At 37.7% G+C, this 21,574-nt stretch overlaps 2 protein-coding genes across 2 annotated transcripts in view; both read right to left on the bottom strand.

Moving 5' to 3' along the window:
• RPL30 (ribosomal protein L30) overlaps positions 1–6,583 on the bottom strand; it is a 451,366-nt gene extending 444,783 nt beyond the window's left edge. Inside the window, exon 1 of the mRNA XM_059901563.1 lies at positions 6,573–6,583. The gene's annotated coding sequence lies outside the window, so the exon portion shown is untranslated. The remainder of the gene's footprint in view (positions 1–6,572) is intronic.
• The window catches only part of STK3 (serine/threonine kinase 3), a 315,279-nt gene that overhangs the window by 87,577 nt on the left and 206,128 nt on the right, over positions 1–21,574 (bottom strand). Inside the window, exon 9 of the mRNA XM_059901561.1 lies at positions 6,968–7,160. Coding sequence (XP_059757544.1) covers positions 6,968–7,160 — 193 coding nt within the window. The remainder of the gene's footprint in view (positions 1–6,967; positions 7,161–21,574) is intronic.

Raw genomic sequence — 21,574 nt, 5'->3', positions numbered from 1 at the left:
GAGGGGTACGGTAGTTATAATTGGAATGCAGGGCGAGCCTGCTGCGGCAGAGGCCAGCGTGACATTGCAACAGCCTGAGGTGCGCTATGTGTTCTCCCGGGGAAGTTGTCCCTGGATCGTGGGACCCTGGCAGTGGTGGGCTGCACAGGCTCCAGGGAGCGGGGGCGTATGGATAGTGACCTGTGCTTTTACACAGGATTCTTGGTGGCTGCAGCAGCAGTGTTAGCGTTTCATGCGCTCTCTGTTGTCCGAGCTGATAGCCATGGCTCACGCCCGTCTCTGGAGCTCGTTTAGGAGGCACTCTGCCTTCTGTGGGCAGACAGGGAAGGAATCCCCTCTCCTCATGCACCCTGAAACAATGGTCTCTTGCCTCTTAGGCAGGTCCAGAGCTTTTCCCGGACTCCCTCCCAGCTAGCTGTGGTGCGCTAGCCCCCTTCAGGCTCTGTTCACGCAGCCAACCCCAGTCCTCTCCCTGGGATCTGACCTCCAAAGCCCGAGCCTCAGCTCCCAGCCCCTGCCCACCCCAGCGGGTGAGCAGACAAGCCTCTCAGGATGGTGAGTGCAGGTCAGCACTGATCATCTGTGCGGGAATCTCTCCACTTTGCCCTCTGCACCCGTTGCTGCGCTCTCCTCCGTGGCTCCGAAGCTTTCCCCCACTCCCGCCCAACCCCCCGTCTCCACCAGTGAAGGGGCTTCCTAGTATGTGGAAACTTTTCCTCCTTCACAGATCCCTCCCAGAAGTGCAGGTCCCGTCCCTATTCCTTTGTCTCTGTTTTTTCTTTTGCCCTACCCAGGTATGTGGGGATTTTCTTACCTTTTGGGAAGTCTGAGGTCTTCTGCCAGCATTCAGGAGTGTTCTGTAGGAGTTGTTCCACATGTAGATGTATTTCTCATGTATTTGTGGGGAGGAAGGTGATCTCCACATGTTACTCCTCCGCCATCTTGAAGGTCCCCCCTCCCTCTACCCATTCTTAATATAACATGGTCTCCATCTACTTCACCATCTGGCTTACTGTCTGCTGAATGTGCTCTACTGTGTCTCCATCCTTCCTAAATACAACAGGTGAGTTCTAGGTACTGACAGTACAGTAAAGTTGCTTATTTCCTCGTTCTAAAAAGTGGTTATCAGTCCTAGCTGCACCTCAGAAGTACTTGTAGCGTTTTATTGTTTTGATATTTTAGTTTTTTCGTTAAATAGAGATGCACAGGCCCTGCTCTCGTCTGCAGAGCCAGCATCTCTACGGGGCTACTGCTATGATGTACACTTGTGAGGTGAGTTAGCTGGAGCCAAGAGCAGGGTTTATCTCGTAAATCAAGCCTACTGCTCCAACCTGAGGAGGCCTCTTAAGCTCCTGATTCTGCCTTAGAATGTACTTTTCTTTTCCTCCACTTAATGTCATTTGTAATTCTAATGGACTTTCATTCTACAGCTTCATCCAAATTTCTGTACAACAATGTTGAGCTAGCTAGGGCTGAGACCTTGGCCCTATGTCACACAATGAGAAATCTTTTCATTGACAGCAATCTGTTATTAAACACCACAGTTGACTGAAATTTAGCAACCACTGCCATTGCCTCTGGTGAGCCTTCTGATTGTGCAGGCTAGAAAGCTAAATGCTGCATTTCCTAGAACACTCTGCACCTAGAGTCCTAGCTAAGTGTACTTTCTCACAACTGGGAAAGCAGGAAGTGAGGAGGAGACCATGAGCCTGCTACCTCAGCTACTTCCTCTGGGCAGCACAGCTATGCAGACAAGGGTTTTTTTTACAGCAGCATTCCAGCATCCAGTCACCAGACTCACAGGTGCTAATAGGTGGCTGCAGTCTCAGTGGTGGCTTTCTCATCCCTGAAGAGCAACAGGGATTGATCTCAATCTGTATTACTGAACTCATTAGTGCCCATGGCAGCCTCTGGATTCACTACCTTCCTGACTGCAGTAGTAGTAGTTCTATAAGGCTCACTTTTGTGGTAGTGTGGGAGTCGTTCCTGGAGGCCTAGCCTACACAGCCCTCTCCTCCAAACTTTCCACTGATTTTGTTAAGAGCCACACCTCTGACTTAAATCTTTTTATGTTTAAAACGCCTAGTTTCTGTCCTCCAATAAACCCCAACTGATATAAGCCTCTAAGTGTGTAACTGTTCAACCCTCATAACAGAACCATCAGCTAGGTCATACTACATAGTGCCTACAAGGATATCATCAAAGATCTTGTCAAATACTCTCCCCAAATCATAAAACACAATATCCAAACCTAGCAGTTTCTCTGATCTAGGGGTTTAGCAATGTTATCAAAAAAAGAAATCAAATTATTCTGATATGGTTTGTTCCCAGTAACCTATGCTAACTTATAATGACTCAGGTCTCCTTTCCTAAAGGACTCACAAATGTTCTAGACTTCTGCCCAAGGGGATGTCAAGCTCACCGGCCCACAGTAATGATGTGATTTGGGGGTCAAACCTGGGTCTGTATATTGGGTCCACCACTTACTTGCTATGAAATCTCTGACAAGTCACTTCACATTCCCAAGTCTCAGTTTCCTTAGTGGCAAATGATAGTGACAATGTTACTTTACAGAGTCCTTGTGCGAAGTTAATGAGATAATGTATGCAAAGTCCCAAGCACAATGTTTGGCCCATACTAGACACACAATTAATGATAGCTATAACCTGAGAAATTTACCTTTTATTCTCTTTTCTAAAAATAATAAATAAATAAATAAATAAAAATTAACTCTTTCATGCTTACATGGCACTTTCCTCATTTTCTCAAAAAGACATTAAACTTCACAAACAGTGGAATACAGTTCTCTCACCTGCAAGTTATCTCAACACATTACTGATCATACTCCTAGCCAGGAGATATCAAATCAGCTGAGTGCTCCCTTACCATTTCCTCACCTTGCCATTCAAATGTCTTGTATTCATGTTTGTGGTATTCTCTTCATTTTGGAGATCATTATTCTCTATAGAACCTCTCTGGCTATCGTGCTGGATAAAGAGAGATGGAGCAAGGTTTTGGAGGAGGCAGAGAAAGGTACAAGCAAGAGTCTGCCCTATGAAGGAAGAGACCAGAGCTGCTGGATGGCTCAGTACCTCCACTCCCAGTCCCAGGAAGATCAGGTCTCCTTCAATGCACGAGGGAAGCAGGGCTGGGCTCTCCAGATGCTCCAGCTTCCCAAGTTGTTGGAAGGACAAACTGACATAGCGGGCACATGGAGATTAGCTGAAACCATGAAACAGAGCTGCTAACCTGACTGGAGAGTGTGGCACTTCCTTAAATACTAACAGAGATAGTTTCCCCTTAGGGCAACTACAGCTACCAATCCAGCTCCAGCTCTGGAAGGCTAGAAAGTTCCACCATAGAAACAGAGCAGATCTGAACAAGGTAAAAGGCCCCAGTTTTTTCTTTGCTCAAACAACTGCTCTTCCAGAGTTACCCACAAAGAAATAATCTCTACTAACTCATCAATTTAATGACAATGGATCCCTGACCTGGTCCTAATCTATTCCTTCAGGATAAAAAATCCTAAATGTTGATTTCCTTAATGACAACCAACCTGCTTATACCTCACAATTCCAACTGGCCTAGACTACTCTGGATAAAGTATAATATATAAGGAAGTAGAGTTCCATGTGTAAATATTGGCTGATGCCAGATTGTGAAAGACCTGGGTTACCAAGCTGAAGCCTGGACATTACATGGGTAATGAGATCCCAGGGAAATGGGAATGGGAAGAGGGGGAGTGGGAGAGAGATGGTAAAAATAATGCCATCATTGCTGAAAATAAGTTTGGAGAGTTCTTTGGACATGCTCTCCAGGTCTATGCCCGTTTTTTAAAAAACAGATAAAATTTTAAATATTTCTTGTCATTTTACTCCATTTCCCTTCAAAAGCTCTTTTAATAATTTTGCTTCCTAGGCACTTCCCTGGTGGCACAGTGGTTAAGAATCCACCTGCCAATACAGGGGACATGGGTTCGAGCCCTGGCCCGGGAAGATCCCACATGCCGCAGAGCAACTAAGCCCGTGCACCACAACTACTGAGCCTGTGCTCTAGAGCCCACGAGCCACAACTACTGAGCCCGCGAGCCACAACTACTGCAGCCTGCGTGCCTAGAGCCAGTGCCCCACAAAAAAGAGAAGCTCGCACACCGCCACAAAGAGCAGCCCCCACTTACCGCAACTAGAGAAAGCCCGTGCACAGCAACGAAGACCCAACGCGGCCAAAAAATAAATAAATTAATTAATTAATTTTAAAAAATAATAATAATTTTGCTTCCTAGAGTTAAATCACCACACTTTTCAGAGGTAAGGAAAACAGGTCTGTAATTTCTAGCTTCACGGATAAAGGTATAAAAAAGTATGCAAACATAATTTAAACTGACAAGAATATTAAATCAGGCAACTCTTTTGAAACTCCAAAGGAAAAGGTGATGGAAATCAGAATATTCAGCACACAGTATAACATTCTAGAGATTTTAGAAAATTAAAAATAATGCTATAATCTTTTAGGGAACAAAAAAATATATAAAAATACTTTCAGGGAAGAAAAATGCTAAAGACACATTAGCAAATGGGGCTTCCACTAATGTAACATAACCTAAGAGCTCATACCAACGCATCTAAGACGTTTTAAAGAAGATTTAGATCATGAGGAAACACAAAACTAAAACTAAAAGTAATTATGTGGTTTCACGGAAAGTAAGTTCTGCCTCAGTAACTTCTTTACACTCTATACTATTGCTATACTACAGTATGACAAAACCTGGGGGGTTACACTAACATCATTTGGTTCGATCTTTGGGAACACGGAAGTCCCACATTATAACAGAATGATGTCTAAATGATGGAAACTTAAAATACAAAGGAAGTTGTCTCATGGGATTTAAAACTTGCTAAAGCATATAAAACCACCACAGGGAACTCTACTTAATGCACTGTAGGGTCCTAAATGGAGAGGATATATGTATATGTATGGCTGATTCATTTTGCTGTGCAGTAGAAGCTAACACAACATTGTAAAGCAACTATAGCCCAATAAAAAATAATTAGAAAAATAAAAATTAAATAAATAAAGCATATAAAACAACTACGTAAACCACTATCTGCTCATTTTAAAAATGAGCTTTCAATAAAATCTCTGTGACCCAAAGAATCATACTTAGGACATAAAATTATGACATAAATTGAATGATTTCTGTGGCTGTCAAAGCTGAAAGTCATTACATGAAATATGTGGAAATCTGTGCTATAATTTTAAAGCATGAGGTCTGATAAATCATTATCACATATCTCTTCCTTGAAATATAACAATCTAACATGAATTCGATTCCATAAATACTCATTTTTAAACCACTGTTTAAATGCTGATGTTCAACTATATTGACTACATGGAAAAAGTTGTTTATGTAGTTTCATAGGAAATGCAGTAGCTCTCTAAAGATAGAACAAAGCACTCAGTGATCTTCTAACTGGTCTGTTAAGAATCATAACACTTGACTAAAAGAATTTTATCAGCTGCGGAAAAGTGGTGCTACATGCTGATGGGAAATGTGTTGTAAATGATCTTATCTGTCTTTCTGATCTACAAGGCATATGACTTGTACCCTAACACTAGCTAGCTTTGGAGGCCACAAGACCATTCAATGTAGTTGGGTGAGCATGTTACAGATGCAGAAGCCCTATTCTAGTAATATGCCCAGCTAGGAATCCAAGTCTTAGACTGCTTTTCAGGGCAAAGGCTCAAGAAACCTATCAGCGTGGAGATAAAAAAAATTCACATCCCTCTCCCCCTTCCCACCCAGGATTAACTATGTGGCAATCTGTTTTCATCTTGCGCTTCGTGGCGCTCTCTTTCAAAGTATACAGCCATAATGGGCTATGTATACTAAGAAATGTGAAGAAAGCAACGGCAGTGAGCCAAATGACTTGAAGCTATGAGGTAAGACTTATCAAGCAGACTCACAGGGGGAGTAGCAAAAAGAAAGGGGTAGGCAAAAAGAAAACAAAAATGTCAGAGAGGAAATTCCTACCTATATCCATTTTACCCTATCAGCAAATCATTTGACTCTTTATAACTTTCTAGGCTCTACAATGCAAGAAGTCATGTACTACTGCTTTTGTGCCGTGGAGAAGTAGTTCTGTGTAGTGAAAAACAGCTTTGTGCTTAGACTTTGACATTGACCATACATGACTAGAGTGGTAGGGGGAAGAAAATGGTCAGTAGGTATCAGGAGGTAATTAATCTGCTTTTGCCTATAACTGAAAAATCACAATGTCCTACATTGTTAACTGCAATCTTAAAGAGCCATATTTATACAAAAAGAAATGCTAGCCTGTGAAAGTATCTCGGTCTTCATCACTCTGTAAGCAACGGAGATCAGAGAGAACGCCTTAATCGTCATTTCAGCCCTGCAGCGCACCTGGCACTGTGCCTAGCACAGGACAAGCAGTAGTAAACATGCACTGAACTGATTTTTCTGCATGAGTATCCCTGTCTCTTGATTCTTCTTTCTAGTGTTTCTTCTTTTCCCACCTTAGCCCTTATTTCTTCCCTTGGCTTGCTCCCCTCTGTCACTGCAGCTTAACTGATAACTTAGACAACGTGATATAATATTATGTTGTATTATTTGGAACAGAATTTTAGGTTCACGTTTTTAATTGGAAGAGTAAATGTTAGGAACGCTATCTTTTTATCTCAAAAAATACTTTACAAATTAAATTATGGGTTAGCATCCTTCAACAGAAAAAAGTTCCGTAACACTAAGTTAAAGATGTGCTGCTTTCTGCTATATTAAAAGAATTTTTGAAAATTCACTTGTGCCATATTCCTTTCACTGTTAAATAAAGCCAAGAAACAAAATTTTCCACAACTGGCTATAACAAGCAACACAGAACTATCCTGGTTTCTATAGAAGTATACTTTCAAAACAGAAAATTAATACTCAATGGGAAAAAAAGCCACATACTTTTCATAGTTCCATCTTCTTCTTCCTCATCCTCACTGTTTATAACCATGGTCCCCAAGTCAGATTCTAACATTGTGCTATTGTGTTCAATCATGGTCTGGGCCCCTTCACTCATCGTGCTTGTGGCCCTCATGGTGCCCACGCTTTCCGAGCTAGTCTTCACCATGGTGTGGGAATCCAGCTCATCTTCATCCTGCAAACAAAACACTGCAGTGAAGGAAGACTTTTCTAACATAGATGGATATCATACAATACTATGAACATATTATATTTTAATAATGAAAAATACTACTATCACTACTAATTTTAATGTAGGGACATAAATACAGTGTTACCATAAGACCCAAAAGTTATCCAAAATAACCTAAAGCTTTAGGTAATTAAAGCTCAAGCAACAGAAATTGATGAAATAGCAGGCTGCTAGCTGTTCTTAAAATAAGGATTAAGACAGGAAGATTATTAACAAAGAATGTATAACAAAATAAACAAATAAAAGAGAGCACATTAAAGACAGAACATGTTGGCACTATTATAACAGCTTTAATAATGTTTATAACTTTGTACAAAAGCCATTAGCTTTTTAAAAATTATGATAAATATACATAACATAAAATTTACCATTTTGATCATTTTTCAGTGCACAGTTCTGTGGCATTAAGTACATCCACAGTTTTGTCCAATCATCATCAATACCCTTTTCGAGAAATTTTTCATTATCTCAAACAGAAATTCTGTACCCATCAAAAACTAACTCCTTATTACTTCCTTCACCCAATCCCTGGTAACCTCTATTCTACTTTCTGTTACTATGAATTCACCTATTCTAGGTACCTCATAAAAGTAGAAGCATGCCTTTGCGTCTTTTGTGTCTGGCTTATTTCACTTAGCATGTTTTCAAGGTTCATCCGTGTTGGACCAGATGTCAGAATCTCATTCCTTTTTAAGACTGAATGATATTCCATTGCATGTACACACACACACACACACACACACACACCTTTTGTTTACCCATTCATTTGTTAATGGACATTAAGGTGTTTACACCTTTTGGTTATTATGAATAATGTTCTGAACACTGGTATATAAGTATCTACAGATAGATGGTCCCCGACTTATGATGGTCCGACTTAGGATTTTTCAACATTACAACAGTACAAACGAGATACACATTCAGTAGAAACCGTACTTTGAATTTTGAACTTTTCCTGGGCTAGCAATACACAGTACGATACTCTCGTGATGCTGGGCAACAGCAGCAAGCTGCAGCTCCCAGTCAGCCATGTGATCAGGGATGTAAACAACCCATACATTTACAACAATTCTGTACCCATACAACCATTCTGTGCTTCACTTTCAGTATAGTATTCAAGGAATTATGTGAGATTCCACTCTATTATAAAATAGGCTTTGTGTTCGATGATTTTGTCAAACCGTAGGTTAATTTAAGCGTTCTGAGCACATTTAAGGTAGGCTAGACTAAGCTATGTTTTTCGGTAGGTTAGGTGTATTATATACATTTTCAACTTAACGGTATTTTCAACTAAAGATGAACTTATCGGGACGTAACCTCATCATAATTTAAGGAAGATCTGTATTTGAGTCCCTGCTTTCAATCCTTTTGGGTGTATGCCTAGGAGTGCAATTTATATCAAACGGTAGTTCTCAATTTTGGGGGGAACTGTCAAAATGTTTCCTGCATTGGCCACACCATTTTATATTCCAACAGTGTACAGGGTTCCAACTTATCCACATCCTCACCAACACTTGTTATTTTCCCTCTTTTTTTTTTTTTTGAGAACAGACATCCTAATGGATGTGTGGTATCTCATTGTGGTTTGATTTGCATTTCCCTAATAACTAGTGATATTGAGCATCTTTTCATGTGCTTATTGGCCACTTGTGTATCTTCTTTGGAGAAATGTCTATTCAAGTCCTTTGCCCATTGTTGTTACAGATTGTTTTTTGTTGTCGTTGAGCTGAAGAAGTTCACTTTATGTTCTGGATATTAATCGCTTATCAGATATATGATTTGCAAATATTTCTCTCCATTCTGTAGGTTGTCTTTTCACTCTCTTGATAGTTTCTTTGATACACCAAAGCTTTTCATTTTGATGAACTCCAATTTATGTTTTTTCTCTTTTGTTGCCATATCCTAGCCATTGGCTTTTAAATGTAAATTCACAGAAGAATCAAGTCAGTAATATAAGTATGAACCAAAAAATGCTCTTTAGAACATTCACCAAAAGATAAACTGGAATAGGGCCATAAAACTAAACTAACAAATTCTGTTTGAGAAACCAAGCAATGTGCTATTTAGAAAAACTTGATCATGTACTGAAATTAATTTATATCTATTCCACTTTAAGTAGAAACAAACAAACCAAACCTAAGTTCTGACAGAGGTCAAAATGCAAATACTGGAGAACAGGAGCAGCCATGTTGTTCTCAGCTGTTTGATAGCCCTCCTCATCCTCAACCTACAGGATAAATTCAGCATTATATCTCAAAGTCTTCTGCTCTCCTTTCATGAGCTCCTCTTCTTTTAGAAGACTTCTTCATTCTTATGCATTCAACTATCTAATATATTGAGGACTCTCAAATCCTGACATCTTTCTGACTTTACTTACTACTTAAATGCTTAATGATGTTTAAAACTCAACATTCTCAAACGAGATCATTTCATCCATCTCCTTGGCCCCTCCAGTCTGCCTCCATCCCCGACAATAACCACTACAAAGCACAGTCATCTTCATTAGCTAACAGAGTAAAACTGCAATGTCTTTTTCGGTTTATTTTCTCTCACACCCTATATGCTATCAGTCAACAAGTTCTTCTTCAAAAAATTCTCTCTCAGCTCCATCTCTTCTTTTCCATTCCCACTGCTACTGAGTATATTCCTCCTTACCTTAGGCCTGAGTTACTGCAGGAAGAGCACCCTGACCTCCTAGAATCAGACAGATGTTAGTTCAAATCCTGGCTCAACTCACTTAGTAGCCTTAAGACCTTTAGGGAACCTATTTAAACTCTCTGAACTTTAGTTTCTTTCATTGGTGTTATGATGATTAAATGAGAAAAGGTATGTAAAATGCTTGCATGCTACTAGGAATAAGGTAGTTTCACCCCTTCTTCAAAGTATACATACTATACCAATCTTTCTTGAATACTACTTGTATTATAATATTCTTCTACTGAAGAATCTATAATGGCTCCCAGTTCTTGCCTGCATTGAAAGCTAAACAAAGCTGCCTAGATTTTAATGTCCTCTGTATTATCTTATTTTATATGGCCGATCCTATCTTCCCATTGTTCACATATCATTCAATAGAGTCAGGCTGACCTCAACTGAGTCTCCAGCTGCCATAAACCCATATGTTCATTAAAGACTTCATCTTTGCTCACATCACATCTTCTTTTCTACCCAGGATGCTCTTTCCTCTCTAATTCATTTTAATTAATCCTATCTAGTTCCAGATCAAGTATCCATTACCTTTATGGCAAATTCAGTCTTTATTAATTATCCTCTTTTCCAAACTTCTAGAATTTATAAAACCTGCATTACACACTTTTGCATTTAAATTTATGATCTCATATTGTAACTGTTTCATAAAATCTTTTATAAATGTAAGTACCTATGGATAAGAGTGCCTTATAGTACTTCTGAATCTACTAAAGTGTTTCATTCAGTAGTCCACACACAGTAAGCATTCATTTATATATTTACTTTATCACAGAATTATAAAATCATGAACCTTTAATAATTCAACCCCTCATTTTATACATAAAATGAGAAAGCAAGAGACTTCCCCAAGGTCACACACCTACTTAAAAGTGGAGCTGGGACTAAGAAACTAGTTCCTTTATTTCTTAACCCATTATCCCACCAAGTACATATACCTTACTTAAATTTAAATTTTGATCTACTTGAATGCTTAAGTTAGAGGTGCAGGTTTACAGTTTTAACAGCTTATGTCACCAGCTCCTATGCCCAAAGAGTCCCATACAAATTACTTGGTCCATCCTAGTCACAGCCACTGTCTTTTCTTGGACTATTAGAACAGCCTCCTAGCAGTTTGCACTGCTTCCCCTCTTGCCCCCATTAGTGTCCCACATAACAGGCAGATGGATCCTTTCAGAAGACAGATCACATCATGTTACGCTCCTGCTCAAAACCCTGCGCTTGGCTTCCCATCACACTTACATTAAAGCCCAAAGCCTTCATCCTGGCCAAATGTGATCTGGCCCAGTCATATCTGCCAATCCTATCTCCTATCACATTCCTTCTCGCTCACCCAGTTCCAGCCAGGCTGGCCTCCTTTGCTATTTCTTGTGCATTCTAAGCATGTTCCTCCTTGGGCTTTTAAATTGGCTGTTCTCTCAGCCTAGAATGCTCTTCTTTAAGACAGTTTTATTTTCTGCTTAACTCAGGTCTCCACTTAGATGTTACCTCCTTAGTGATGCTTTTTCTGACCACCAATCCAAAATCGAAGTCCCCATCAATCTTTTATCCTTCTATATTCTTCATAGCCTGTACCTGGCTTTTCTACCAGTATAATACAAGTTTGATAAAGGCAAAGAAAGCTTCTTTTTCACAGATGAACCCTCAATGCTTAGAACACGTGGCATATATTAGGTACTTGATAAAAATTTATTTAATAAATGGAGCAATTCATATTTTTACCTAATTCATTCAACAAGCATTTATTGTAAACTTATAATATGTCAAGGAGTGAACCAGGTGTTAGAGATACAAAGATGAATAAGAAACGGTTTTGCTCCGTTTTTCTTTTTTTAAGAAGTCTGAAGTCTAAGAGAAACTGACATGTGAACAATAAATTACAAGGCAATTTGTTAAACGCTGTAAGAAAAGTGTTGGCAAAGTACAATGGGAGTACCAAAAGTACAGCCTCTGACTCCACCTCTGCCAAATGAAGAAAGCCTCACAGAGGACACTGCCCTTAGATTAGGTCTTAAAGGATGAGAAGACTATAACATTGAATATATATACACAAATGGGGGTGCTTTATATTACAACTTCTTTTTACAACAGAACTACACTTAGACATCCCAAGACTGAATTAGGTGTTGTACTCTTGTATTGCTATAGCACCTTGTGCTTATGCCTATCATACACTTATTACACAATACTCTAATTGTCTGTACACTTGACTCGTCCAAATCTATTAAATAGACTCTAAAAGCTATTATAAGGGCAGTAATCAGATCTTGTCAACAGTTATATTCCTGGTATCCAGTACAAAGCCTTGTTCTCATTACATAATCTATTATATTAATGTTAAAGCCCTCATTATGAGTTAGTGCTAAAGCATAGAATGTTATGCAAGGTTCTATTGTAGAACTTTATTTAAACCAACTAATTATTTAAAACATAGAATGGCTATTAAAGAAACTTCAGGGAAGAGATATGGGAACATATGTATATGTATAACTGATTCACTTTGTTATAAAGCAGAAACTAACACACCATTGTAAAGCAATTATACTCCAATAAAAATGTTAAAAATAAATAAATAAATAAACTTCAGGAGGGAAAGTAATACTATTAATTAGAACTATTCAATTGATCACTTATCGAATAATGACAAAATAGTTATCACCAATGAGTTAGAAGCACTATACCAAGGACTTTTTGTAGGTCACTCCTATTTAATCCTTTTATTAATTCTGTGAGATATTATTGTCCCCGTTGTGTAAATGATGAACCTGAAGTTCAAATGAGTTTAATAATTTGTCCAAGGTCATATAACAGATAAGTGGAAGGGCAAGGATTCTAACCAGGTTGTTTGATTCTAAAGCCCAATATCTAACTTCCAATTGTATAAGTCTTCTAAATTTTAAATTATTTCTCAACTCTAGTTTAATTTATATTACAGGTTAGCTAGAGCATGTTTCATTTTGCTAAGTTAAGAGATGAAGAAACTGACATACACATAAGTAAACGAATTTGCACTTGGTCAAAAAGCTAATAAAAAAGGTTTTACTCTTTTCAGTAGACTCCACTAAGGAGGGAGGAAAAAAGTTGATTTTCTATCAGTTCTTCTTAAAAATCTACTGCTAGTTTAATACCTTATTTTATCGTGGTTGCAAAGCAGTTAATTCCCAAAACGCTAAATCTGTTTTTATATGTGTGAGTCATTTATCTCTTATCCTTATAAGATTCAGTGCTGTGACCGTTAAATTTAACAAGAAACATAACATCTGGTTGGTGTGAAATAATACTTTAAAATTTTCCTGTATTCTATATTAGACTTGAATCTATGCTGGGATAATGAAGCTTGCACCTCTGGATGCACATAACTGGCTTAATCTATAAAATTATAAAAACACTAAATCAAGTTTGGAAGGGATCGTTTTCACTGCATATTATTTTCACTTACATAGTCACTTTGCTAAAGGATGCTAAACCAATTTACAAATTGACAGTAAAAAAAAAAAACAGTAATGAAAAAGATAATGAGCACTCAATTCACTAATGAGAGGGTGGCATCCAAACAGTAATTACTGAAGTATGGAAGGAATGAGAAGTTCTTTTTTATGAAATTAGCAAATCAAACACTAAAAACTTGGTGACGGTGTTGAAAACTTTTCAGTAACACTTTTTACTTTTTTAAATCATTAACTCAAATTATTCTTAATATTTTAGATGATTGTTCAAATTTCCATTTGATACTTTAACATTTTCATAATAAAACAGTTATTTATAATGTTTTTCCAAAGTTATACTTCATTTATATATACTCTGTTACTCCTTACAAGAGAAAAGCAGAAGAAAAACATGTTGATACTTTATAGAAAAAGGTCTGCAGAGCAGATGCTTCCCCACTGTAGAAAGCGGCCAATTCCAGTAAGGAATACAATAGCATTTTCAATCAGTGGTCATCATGTGCCAGGAATGCAAAACAGAGTACTGACGATAATCCAGGTTATGAATCATAAAATCCACATGGAATACAAATATTTGAAAACATCATTAGGAAATCCTACTCCACTGCTAAGACAGATTTATGCTATAACAGTCTGAGAAATAATCAGAGCCTTTGCACTAGGTATCTTTACATTTGCAATATCTACCACCTTAAAGGATTTTCTAAACATTCAGCTACTATCTGATTGATTTAAAGGATATTAACACAAACATTTTAGAAAGCATTTGTCATTTCTAACATTAATGAGATAGACTATTCTTAGATAAACAGGTGTCTTTTTAATTTGAAATATTCTAATTATTTTCTCTTCCTGAAATGATATTAAATACTTCTTTATTACCTATACAATTACATAACAGTACATTATCAATACAGAACAGTGATCTTAGTGACACTGATTCAATTAGACACTCCTATTGGGTATGCATTCTACTAAAGCATGAAAAAATTTATTTTTCAAGAAAAAAATGAATGTTTAAGACACATAAGTGAACCAATTATACAAAAAGTTGCAATATTATAGTGGTCTAGATATCTGTAAAACGTTTTAGAGGCGCTAATCAGGGATGGCACTGACAGCAAAGAATAATGTAACAAAACATACTACAAATACAAAACTGAGCTTTCAAGATAGTAAAGGAAATCTCCAAGAGCCCCAAACAACTAGGAACTAGAGTGACAATAAGCTAAATCTGACCTTAGGGCTGCCATAGGGGCCATGTGATGATGAGGGGTGGGATGGTGATGGGTTATCCACTTTAAAGGATAAAGGAAGACAAGAGTCTTTGGGTTCTCTCTAAAGTAGAACTGAAACTCTTACATAAAATTGGGAATCTTGAAAGTCTACATCCTCAGTGAAAGGACAGACAAGAAAAAAAGTACTCACAGGTAAGGGAGATGACATATAAACTTGTCTGCCTCACCTGGGCTATAGGTAAAGATGAGGAATGGATGGTGGGGGGGTTTTCCCTTTAGGATGTACAGACATGGGTTTGGGTTTTCTAACATTACCCACATGGTCTGGGGAACCCCATGCTGAGAAATCAGTCAAATGCAGTCTCAGTATGGAAGCACCCAGGGTGCCTGATGAAAACAAATTAAAATCCACCCTAAAGGGACTCATACTCAACCTTCAACCCAGAACTCATCATTCTCAGAGATAAAATTCAACTAAACTTGAGCTTACAAAAAGACAAACAATGAATAAACAAGCTGCCAAGATAGATGGGAAAAAAAACAGATTTAAGACTCACTTGCTCCTTAGAATTAAATTACTCCCCTTAGACAGCTGGATCTTTCTAAGATAAAAATTTCTAGGACCAAAATTAGGAAAGAGTAGACAGTGGCACCCTAGATTGGGAAAAACAAGCACAAAGGTAGAAATATTATGGCTGGAAGGGAAAGCATTAAGTGAGTTGGGCTGCGTTAAGTGAGTTGGGCTGCATTAAGGAATGGCCTACAGGTTACAGAGTGCTTTAAACACTGGGAGCCAGCATGCACTGCTTGACAGAGTGATGGGAACCTTGCAAACTAAGGGGTGAATTGGAGAAGGAGACTGAAGAAAGAGAGCCTGGAATCAGAAGGTTATTACTGAAATCTAGATTTGAGGTGATTAGAATCTGCGCTGAAAAGGTCCTATACAAACTGGTTTAAATGACAAGTCCAATCTAATAGAAATCATGAAAGAAGAAACAACGTATTCTAGAAACTTTCTGGACATCAAATACAATGAATCAAAAATAACTACAATATTCTGTACCTAAAGAGGCCAAACTGACTCTAAAGAGAAAACTGTAAAAGATTCTAATCTGAGTAGATGAAGACAGAAAATAAAATAGATAATGCCAGTTATTGATAACCAAAAAATGACTTAATGGAATTTGCCACTTTAGCACATGATAAAGGCACTGAATTCTAATGATTAATTTGTGGGGAAAGAGTCAAATAAGAAGTCAACATGGTCCAGCAGTTAAGAATCCGCCTTCCAACGCAGGGGACGCGGGTTTGATCCCTGATCCGGGAACTAAGATCTCACATGCTCGTGCGCTCTAGAGCCCACATGCTGCAACAACTGAGCCTGTGTGCTCTGTGCGCAACAACTAGAGAGAAGCCCACGCCCCTCAATGAAGAATCCCGCATGCCACAACAGACCCCACGTGCTGCAACTAAGACCCAATGCAGCCAAATAAATAAATAAAATAAAATATATATTTTTAAAAAAAGAAATTATTTTTTTAAAAAAAGAAATCAACACGGCATGTGCAGTGCAACTTCAAGGAAATGAGCACAAAATTGGGGAAACCTGTGGCAGGTTTTACTTTTCTCCCCATGCAGAACTAACTCAGGTCTTGGTGGTTGTGCTCACATGCTAACCTGTGTCAGTAAATAAATTTTAATCATTCTTGAGTTAGAAAAGGCAAAAATCAAAGGGAACTATTGTACATTTGCTTGTATGCCTCACATCATGGAAGAGCCCTGTGTACCATAAAACTAAAGGCACTCTCTACTATAGCAAGGTGAAATTACTGATGTGACCCAACAGAGCATTCATTATCTTTAAATTCCACTTCCAAATATGGTAAAGGAGAGCACTTATCCATTGCCTCTGTTCTCAATACATCTGCAGTGTCTACTGTTTCTGTGTTACAAGTGAAATAGCCCGCAGTAGAATCAACTGGTTAACTCTGGTCGCATTCAGTACCATATTCAACCCAACTGAGCTAAGAACTACTGAGAAAACATCAGAAATATTCCCCTTCAAACTGCCATCCTTAAGCACTGTTTCATTGTCTGACAGGTTGAAAAAAGTAATATATTGATATTCACCAATTAAATATTACTAAGACTTACAGTATCTGGAAATCTGTACAAAGAATGAACTTTCCTCCCACCGATATAAGTAGGTGGTCCTTCTACTTCACTGCAAAAGCAGCAGAAGAGCTTATACAGCTGCTGTCTTTGACATACCTATCTTTAACAAACAGAAACGTCTGCCTTCATGCATCCTAACTTTCTGAACGTTCATGGGCATGTTTTAAAGTTACATCAAAGCTTTCACGATCTCCGAAAGTCATTAACGACTTGTTCATCAGTACAACAAACCTAAATGGTGAGAAGGGTGTGGGCAGGACTTCAGAGGCTCCATGATGCAAGACTGTACAAGTTCCTGGCATTATATTAAAAGCTTCCAAACAAAAGATTATCTTACATCCCCTGTGCACAATACTGATATACAATAGAGTAAATTTAAAAAGTAAAAGCAACCTTAACCATGACTTCTCTTTTTTCTCTCACAGCCAAAAGCATGTCAAAGGATTAACAAAATATAAAGATTATAAAATCAAATATTTTAAAATAAAAATAACACCTTTAAAAACTGTTGTGTTGGGCTTCCCTGGTGGCGCAGTGGTTGAGAATCTGCCTGCCAATGCAGAGGATACGGGTTCGAGCCCGGGTCTGGGAAGATCCCACATGCCGCGGAGCAACTAGGCCTGTGAGCCATAACTACTGAGCCTGCGCGTCTGGAGCCTGTGCTCCGCAACAAGAGAGGCCGCGATAGTGAGAGGCCCGCGCACCGCGATGAAGAGTGGCCCCCGCTCGCCGCAGCTAGAGGAAGCCCTCGCACAGAAACGAAGACCCAACACAGCCCCCCCAAAAATAATAAATAAATAAATAAATAAATAATAATTAAAAAAAAAAAAAAAAACTGTTGTGTTGTTACAAGCAGTTTATAAAAAATCCACAAGAGGGCACCAAAGACAAAAGGCTAGGACAAATTCCATTAATTTGTGATTTACACAGATAAAACAGGTTCATAAAATAGGTTATTTTATTTACTAACATACTATCAATACCTTTCAGAAACAGACTATTGGCCACTGATTTTTTTTAAAAACTGATATATTTTAAAATACTATAGCCACTGCCATGTTATATTTTTATATAAGCAACATTTATGTTTCTTAAGGGACATATTACATTCAGTAATCTCCCCAATGACTTGCATATAATAGCAGGAGCTCAGTGAACACTTGTTGATTCCACAAAATTGACAGAAACATACAACAGGAAATATCAAGTATTCATATCACTGTGTCACTGCATTCTAAATCGCTTTCATATAAACAGATTTATGATTGTATTATCTTATGTTCTTAGAACAAATAGAACTAAGAGCTAATTTGTCTTTGAAAATAATTTCTTTTTATTATCCTTTCTTTCTCTTACTCCTTTTCTGCTCCATTATGGTCATGTTTAACAACAAATAGAAACTTTAATATACACTTAACAAAAGAAATCACTTGTATAAACTCAGAAATGATAACATTATAAAATGACTTTAAGAAATCACCTTCCAAAACATACAATTTAGAAGGAGACTGCCTGAATCACAATAAAATAACAATATTAATTTTAGCATGCAGTTACATTACTGAAACTCCTGATACAAATGACATTCTGGGGCAGAGAAATGCCAAGTCAGGCCAGCAAAAAACAAGCAATTACCCCCAAAACAAAATATTTATCACATGTTTGACTTAAGCATTGCTCCAGAAATACTTCACATACCAGTATGTACCTTATTATTTTTAAATGCAGATACTTTCTGTGTTGATGATAATCTTGTGGCACTATGCTGAATAATAAGGGGTTAAGTCAGTTAAAACCCATTATAAAGCAATTTTATACATATGTTTATTGATTTGATAAATATTGATTAAATATTTATAAGTACCTACTGTGTGCAAGGCAGTGTGCTGAGATATAGCCTTTGTCTTTGAGAAATGTACAGGTTTGTGGAGAAAGTTAGAAAGTAGACATAAATACAGTGAGATAAGCATTCTCACAGAGCTAAACACAGATACCATGGGAGCACAGAGGAGCACTTGCCTGACCAAAGCCTTGGAGGAGTATCATGAAAAGTTCCCCTTTTCCAGAGGAATCAATGGCTGAGATGACTCCTGAAGGATAAGGAGTTAATCAGGCAAATGAGGGTGACCTAAGAAGTGGTCTAGGCAGAAGCAGCAACTGATGTTATTCTTTAGACACTTTTTGAGCAATCTCACTTTTGCTTAAGGTTTAACCACCAAATGCAGAAAGCCTGTTAATTCTCCAACTGCTTGAGCTCTCCCTTGGGGTTCAAAACTGCATATCCAGCTGCCTGCTACAGAATGACTTTGATGACCCATGGACATGTCAAATTAAATAAGTTCTAAAATGATCTCATCCTACCCAGAAAGTTGCCCTGTGAAGAGTACTGCTGGAGAATACTTCAGCCACAATATGATAAGAGGTGGAGAGAGAATATGATGAAGTGAAGAAACAAAGGCTCTGACTATTTTATCAAGAAGTCTGGTTATGAAAAATTTGTTGTTGATTTCTTCTTCAGTTTTTTAATGGTCAAAATATAACTACATTTTTACACTGAGGAAAAAGGCCCTAGAAGAAAAGGATAATGTGACTGACTGAAAAGGCCTATATAGACATGACTGTCTAGAAAATTTCAAAGAATCGACAAAAACCTCCTGGAACTATATAATAAGTGAATATAGCGAAGTCACAGGATACAAGGGCAATATAAAATATTCATTTGCTTTCTCTATAACAGCAATAAATAACTGGAATTTGGAATTTTAAAAAAATCTTTAAGGCACACACACACACACACACACACACAGAAAAACACATTAAGTCTAACAAAATATGTATAGAATCTGTGTGCACTGATGAAAAAAAGCAAAGATCTAAATAAACTGAGAGACATTCATGTTCACGGATTAAAAGACTCAAAATATGGTTAAGATATCATTTCTTCTTAACTTAATGTATAGCTTCAATTCAACCGCAATAAAAATTCTAGCAAGCTAACACGTAATTGTCAACAAAATGATTCTCAAGATTATATGGAAAGGAAAAAGGCCTAAAACAGCCAACACAATAATGAATAAGAAAAATAGTTTGAAGACTCCAATTTTTAGACTTCTATAAAATTACAGTAATCAAGACAGTGTAGTATTGGAAAAAGAATAGATACATATATCAGTGATAAATCAATGGAACAGAATAGAGAGCTCAGAAACAAACCCACACAAATACAGTCAACTAATCTTTGAAAAGGGCACAAAGGCAACTCAATGGAGAAAGGATAATCTTTTAAACAAAGGGTGCTGGAACAACTGGATGGCCATATGAAAAAAAAAACAACCTAGACTTAGACCTCATGGCTTTCACAAAAATTAACTTGAAATAGATCACAGAACTTAATATAACATGCAAAACCAGAAAACTTCTGGAAGAAATCATAGGAGAAAATCTGTTACCTTTAGTTTGGTGATGAGTTAAAGCATCAAAAGCAAGATCCATTGGAAAAAAACAAAAACAAAAACTGACTGGTGATATTAAAACAAAAACTACTGCTCTGTGAAAGACACCATTAGGAAAATGGAGAGACAAGCCACAGACTGAGAAAATATTTGCAAAACACTACCTTATTTTAAAGGACTTGTGTCCAAAACACATGAACAACTCCTTAAAAATAAACAGTAAGAAAACTAAAAATGGGGAAAAGTACTGAATAGACATCTTGTCCAAGAAGATACATAAATGGCAAATGAGCATACAAAAAGATGCCCAACACCTTCTGTCATTAGGAATTACAAGTTACACTAACAATGAGATACCACTAAATACTTGTTAGAATGTCTAAAATGCAAAAAAACAAAACACAGAACAAAACAAAAACTTGACAATATTAAGCTCTGGTGAACATGTTTAGCAACAGAAATTCTCATTCATTGGTGGCAATGCAAAAATGGTGTAACACTGGAATAGAGTTTGGCAGTTTCTTACAAACCTAAACATATCATAAGATCTACCAATTACCATCCTAGGTATTTACCCAACTGATCTGAAAATTTACATCCACACAAAAGCTGGCATGAAAGTGTTTACAGCCACTTTATTCATAATTGCCAAAAGCTAGAAATGACCAAGATGTCCTTCAGTAGGTGAATGGATAAACAAATTGTGGTACATCCATGCAAAGGAATACTATATAGCGAAAAAATGAGCTATTAAGCCACAAAAAGACATAGATGAATCTTAAATGCATATTGTTAAGTGAAAGAAGCCAGTACTGTTTGATTCAATTACATGATATGGAAAAGGCAGAACTACAGATGATAAACAGATGAGCAACTGCAGAGGGCTTGGGGGTAGAGGGAGAGTTTAATAGGTGTAGCATAGGGATTGTTTTGGGTGGTGAAAATATTCTGCAGGATACTGCAATGGTGAATACGTGACACCATGCATTTGTCGAAACTCATAGAAGTTTATACTATAAGGAGTGAACCTTAATGTATGCAAATTTAAAAACATATTTCAGGTGGTCAGGAGATCCCAGGATGGAATGCAGAATGTGAAACACACAACCTTGGAAGTGAGTGGAATCTGTTAAGACTTAAAACAAAAAGCACTGTACATAAGCACTGTGCTCTACTTGATAAAGTTGTTCCCATGGGGATATGGGTTAATTCTGAAACCACTATACATGCACACAGGAACTGAAACATTTAGCAAACGGGTGGTAGATGGAGGGAGCCAGGTTTTTCACCATTGCAGGGGGGAGTTATAAACAAGCAAGGGGAGGCAGATAGAAGGATCC

This window comes from Balaenoptera ricei, chromosome 17 (genome assembly GCF_028023285.1).
Source record: "Balaenoptera ricei isolate mBalRic1 chromosome 17, mBalRic1.hap2, whole genome shotgun sequence".
Classification (NCBI taxonomy): Eukaryota; Metazoa; Chordata; class Mammalia; order Artiodactyla; family Balaenopteridae; genus Balaenoptera; species Balaenoptera ricei.
Note: the sequence above shows the minus strand (reverse complement) of the source record. Positions and strands in the feature narration are given on the sequence as shown.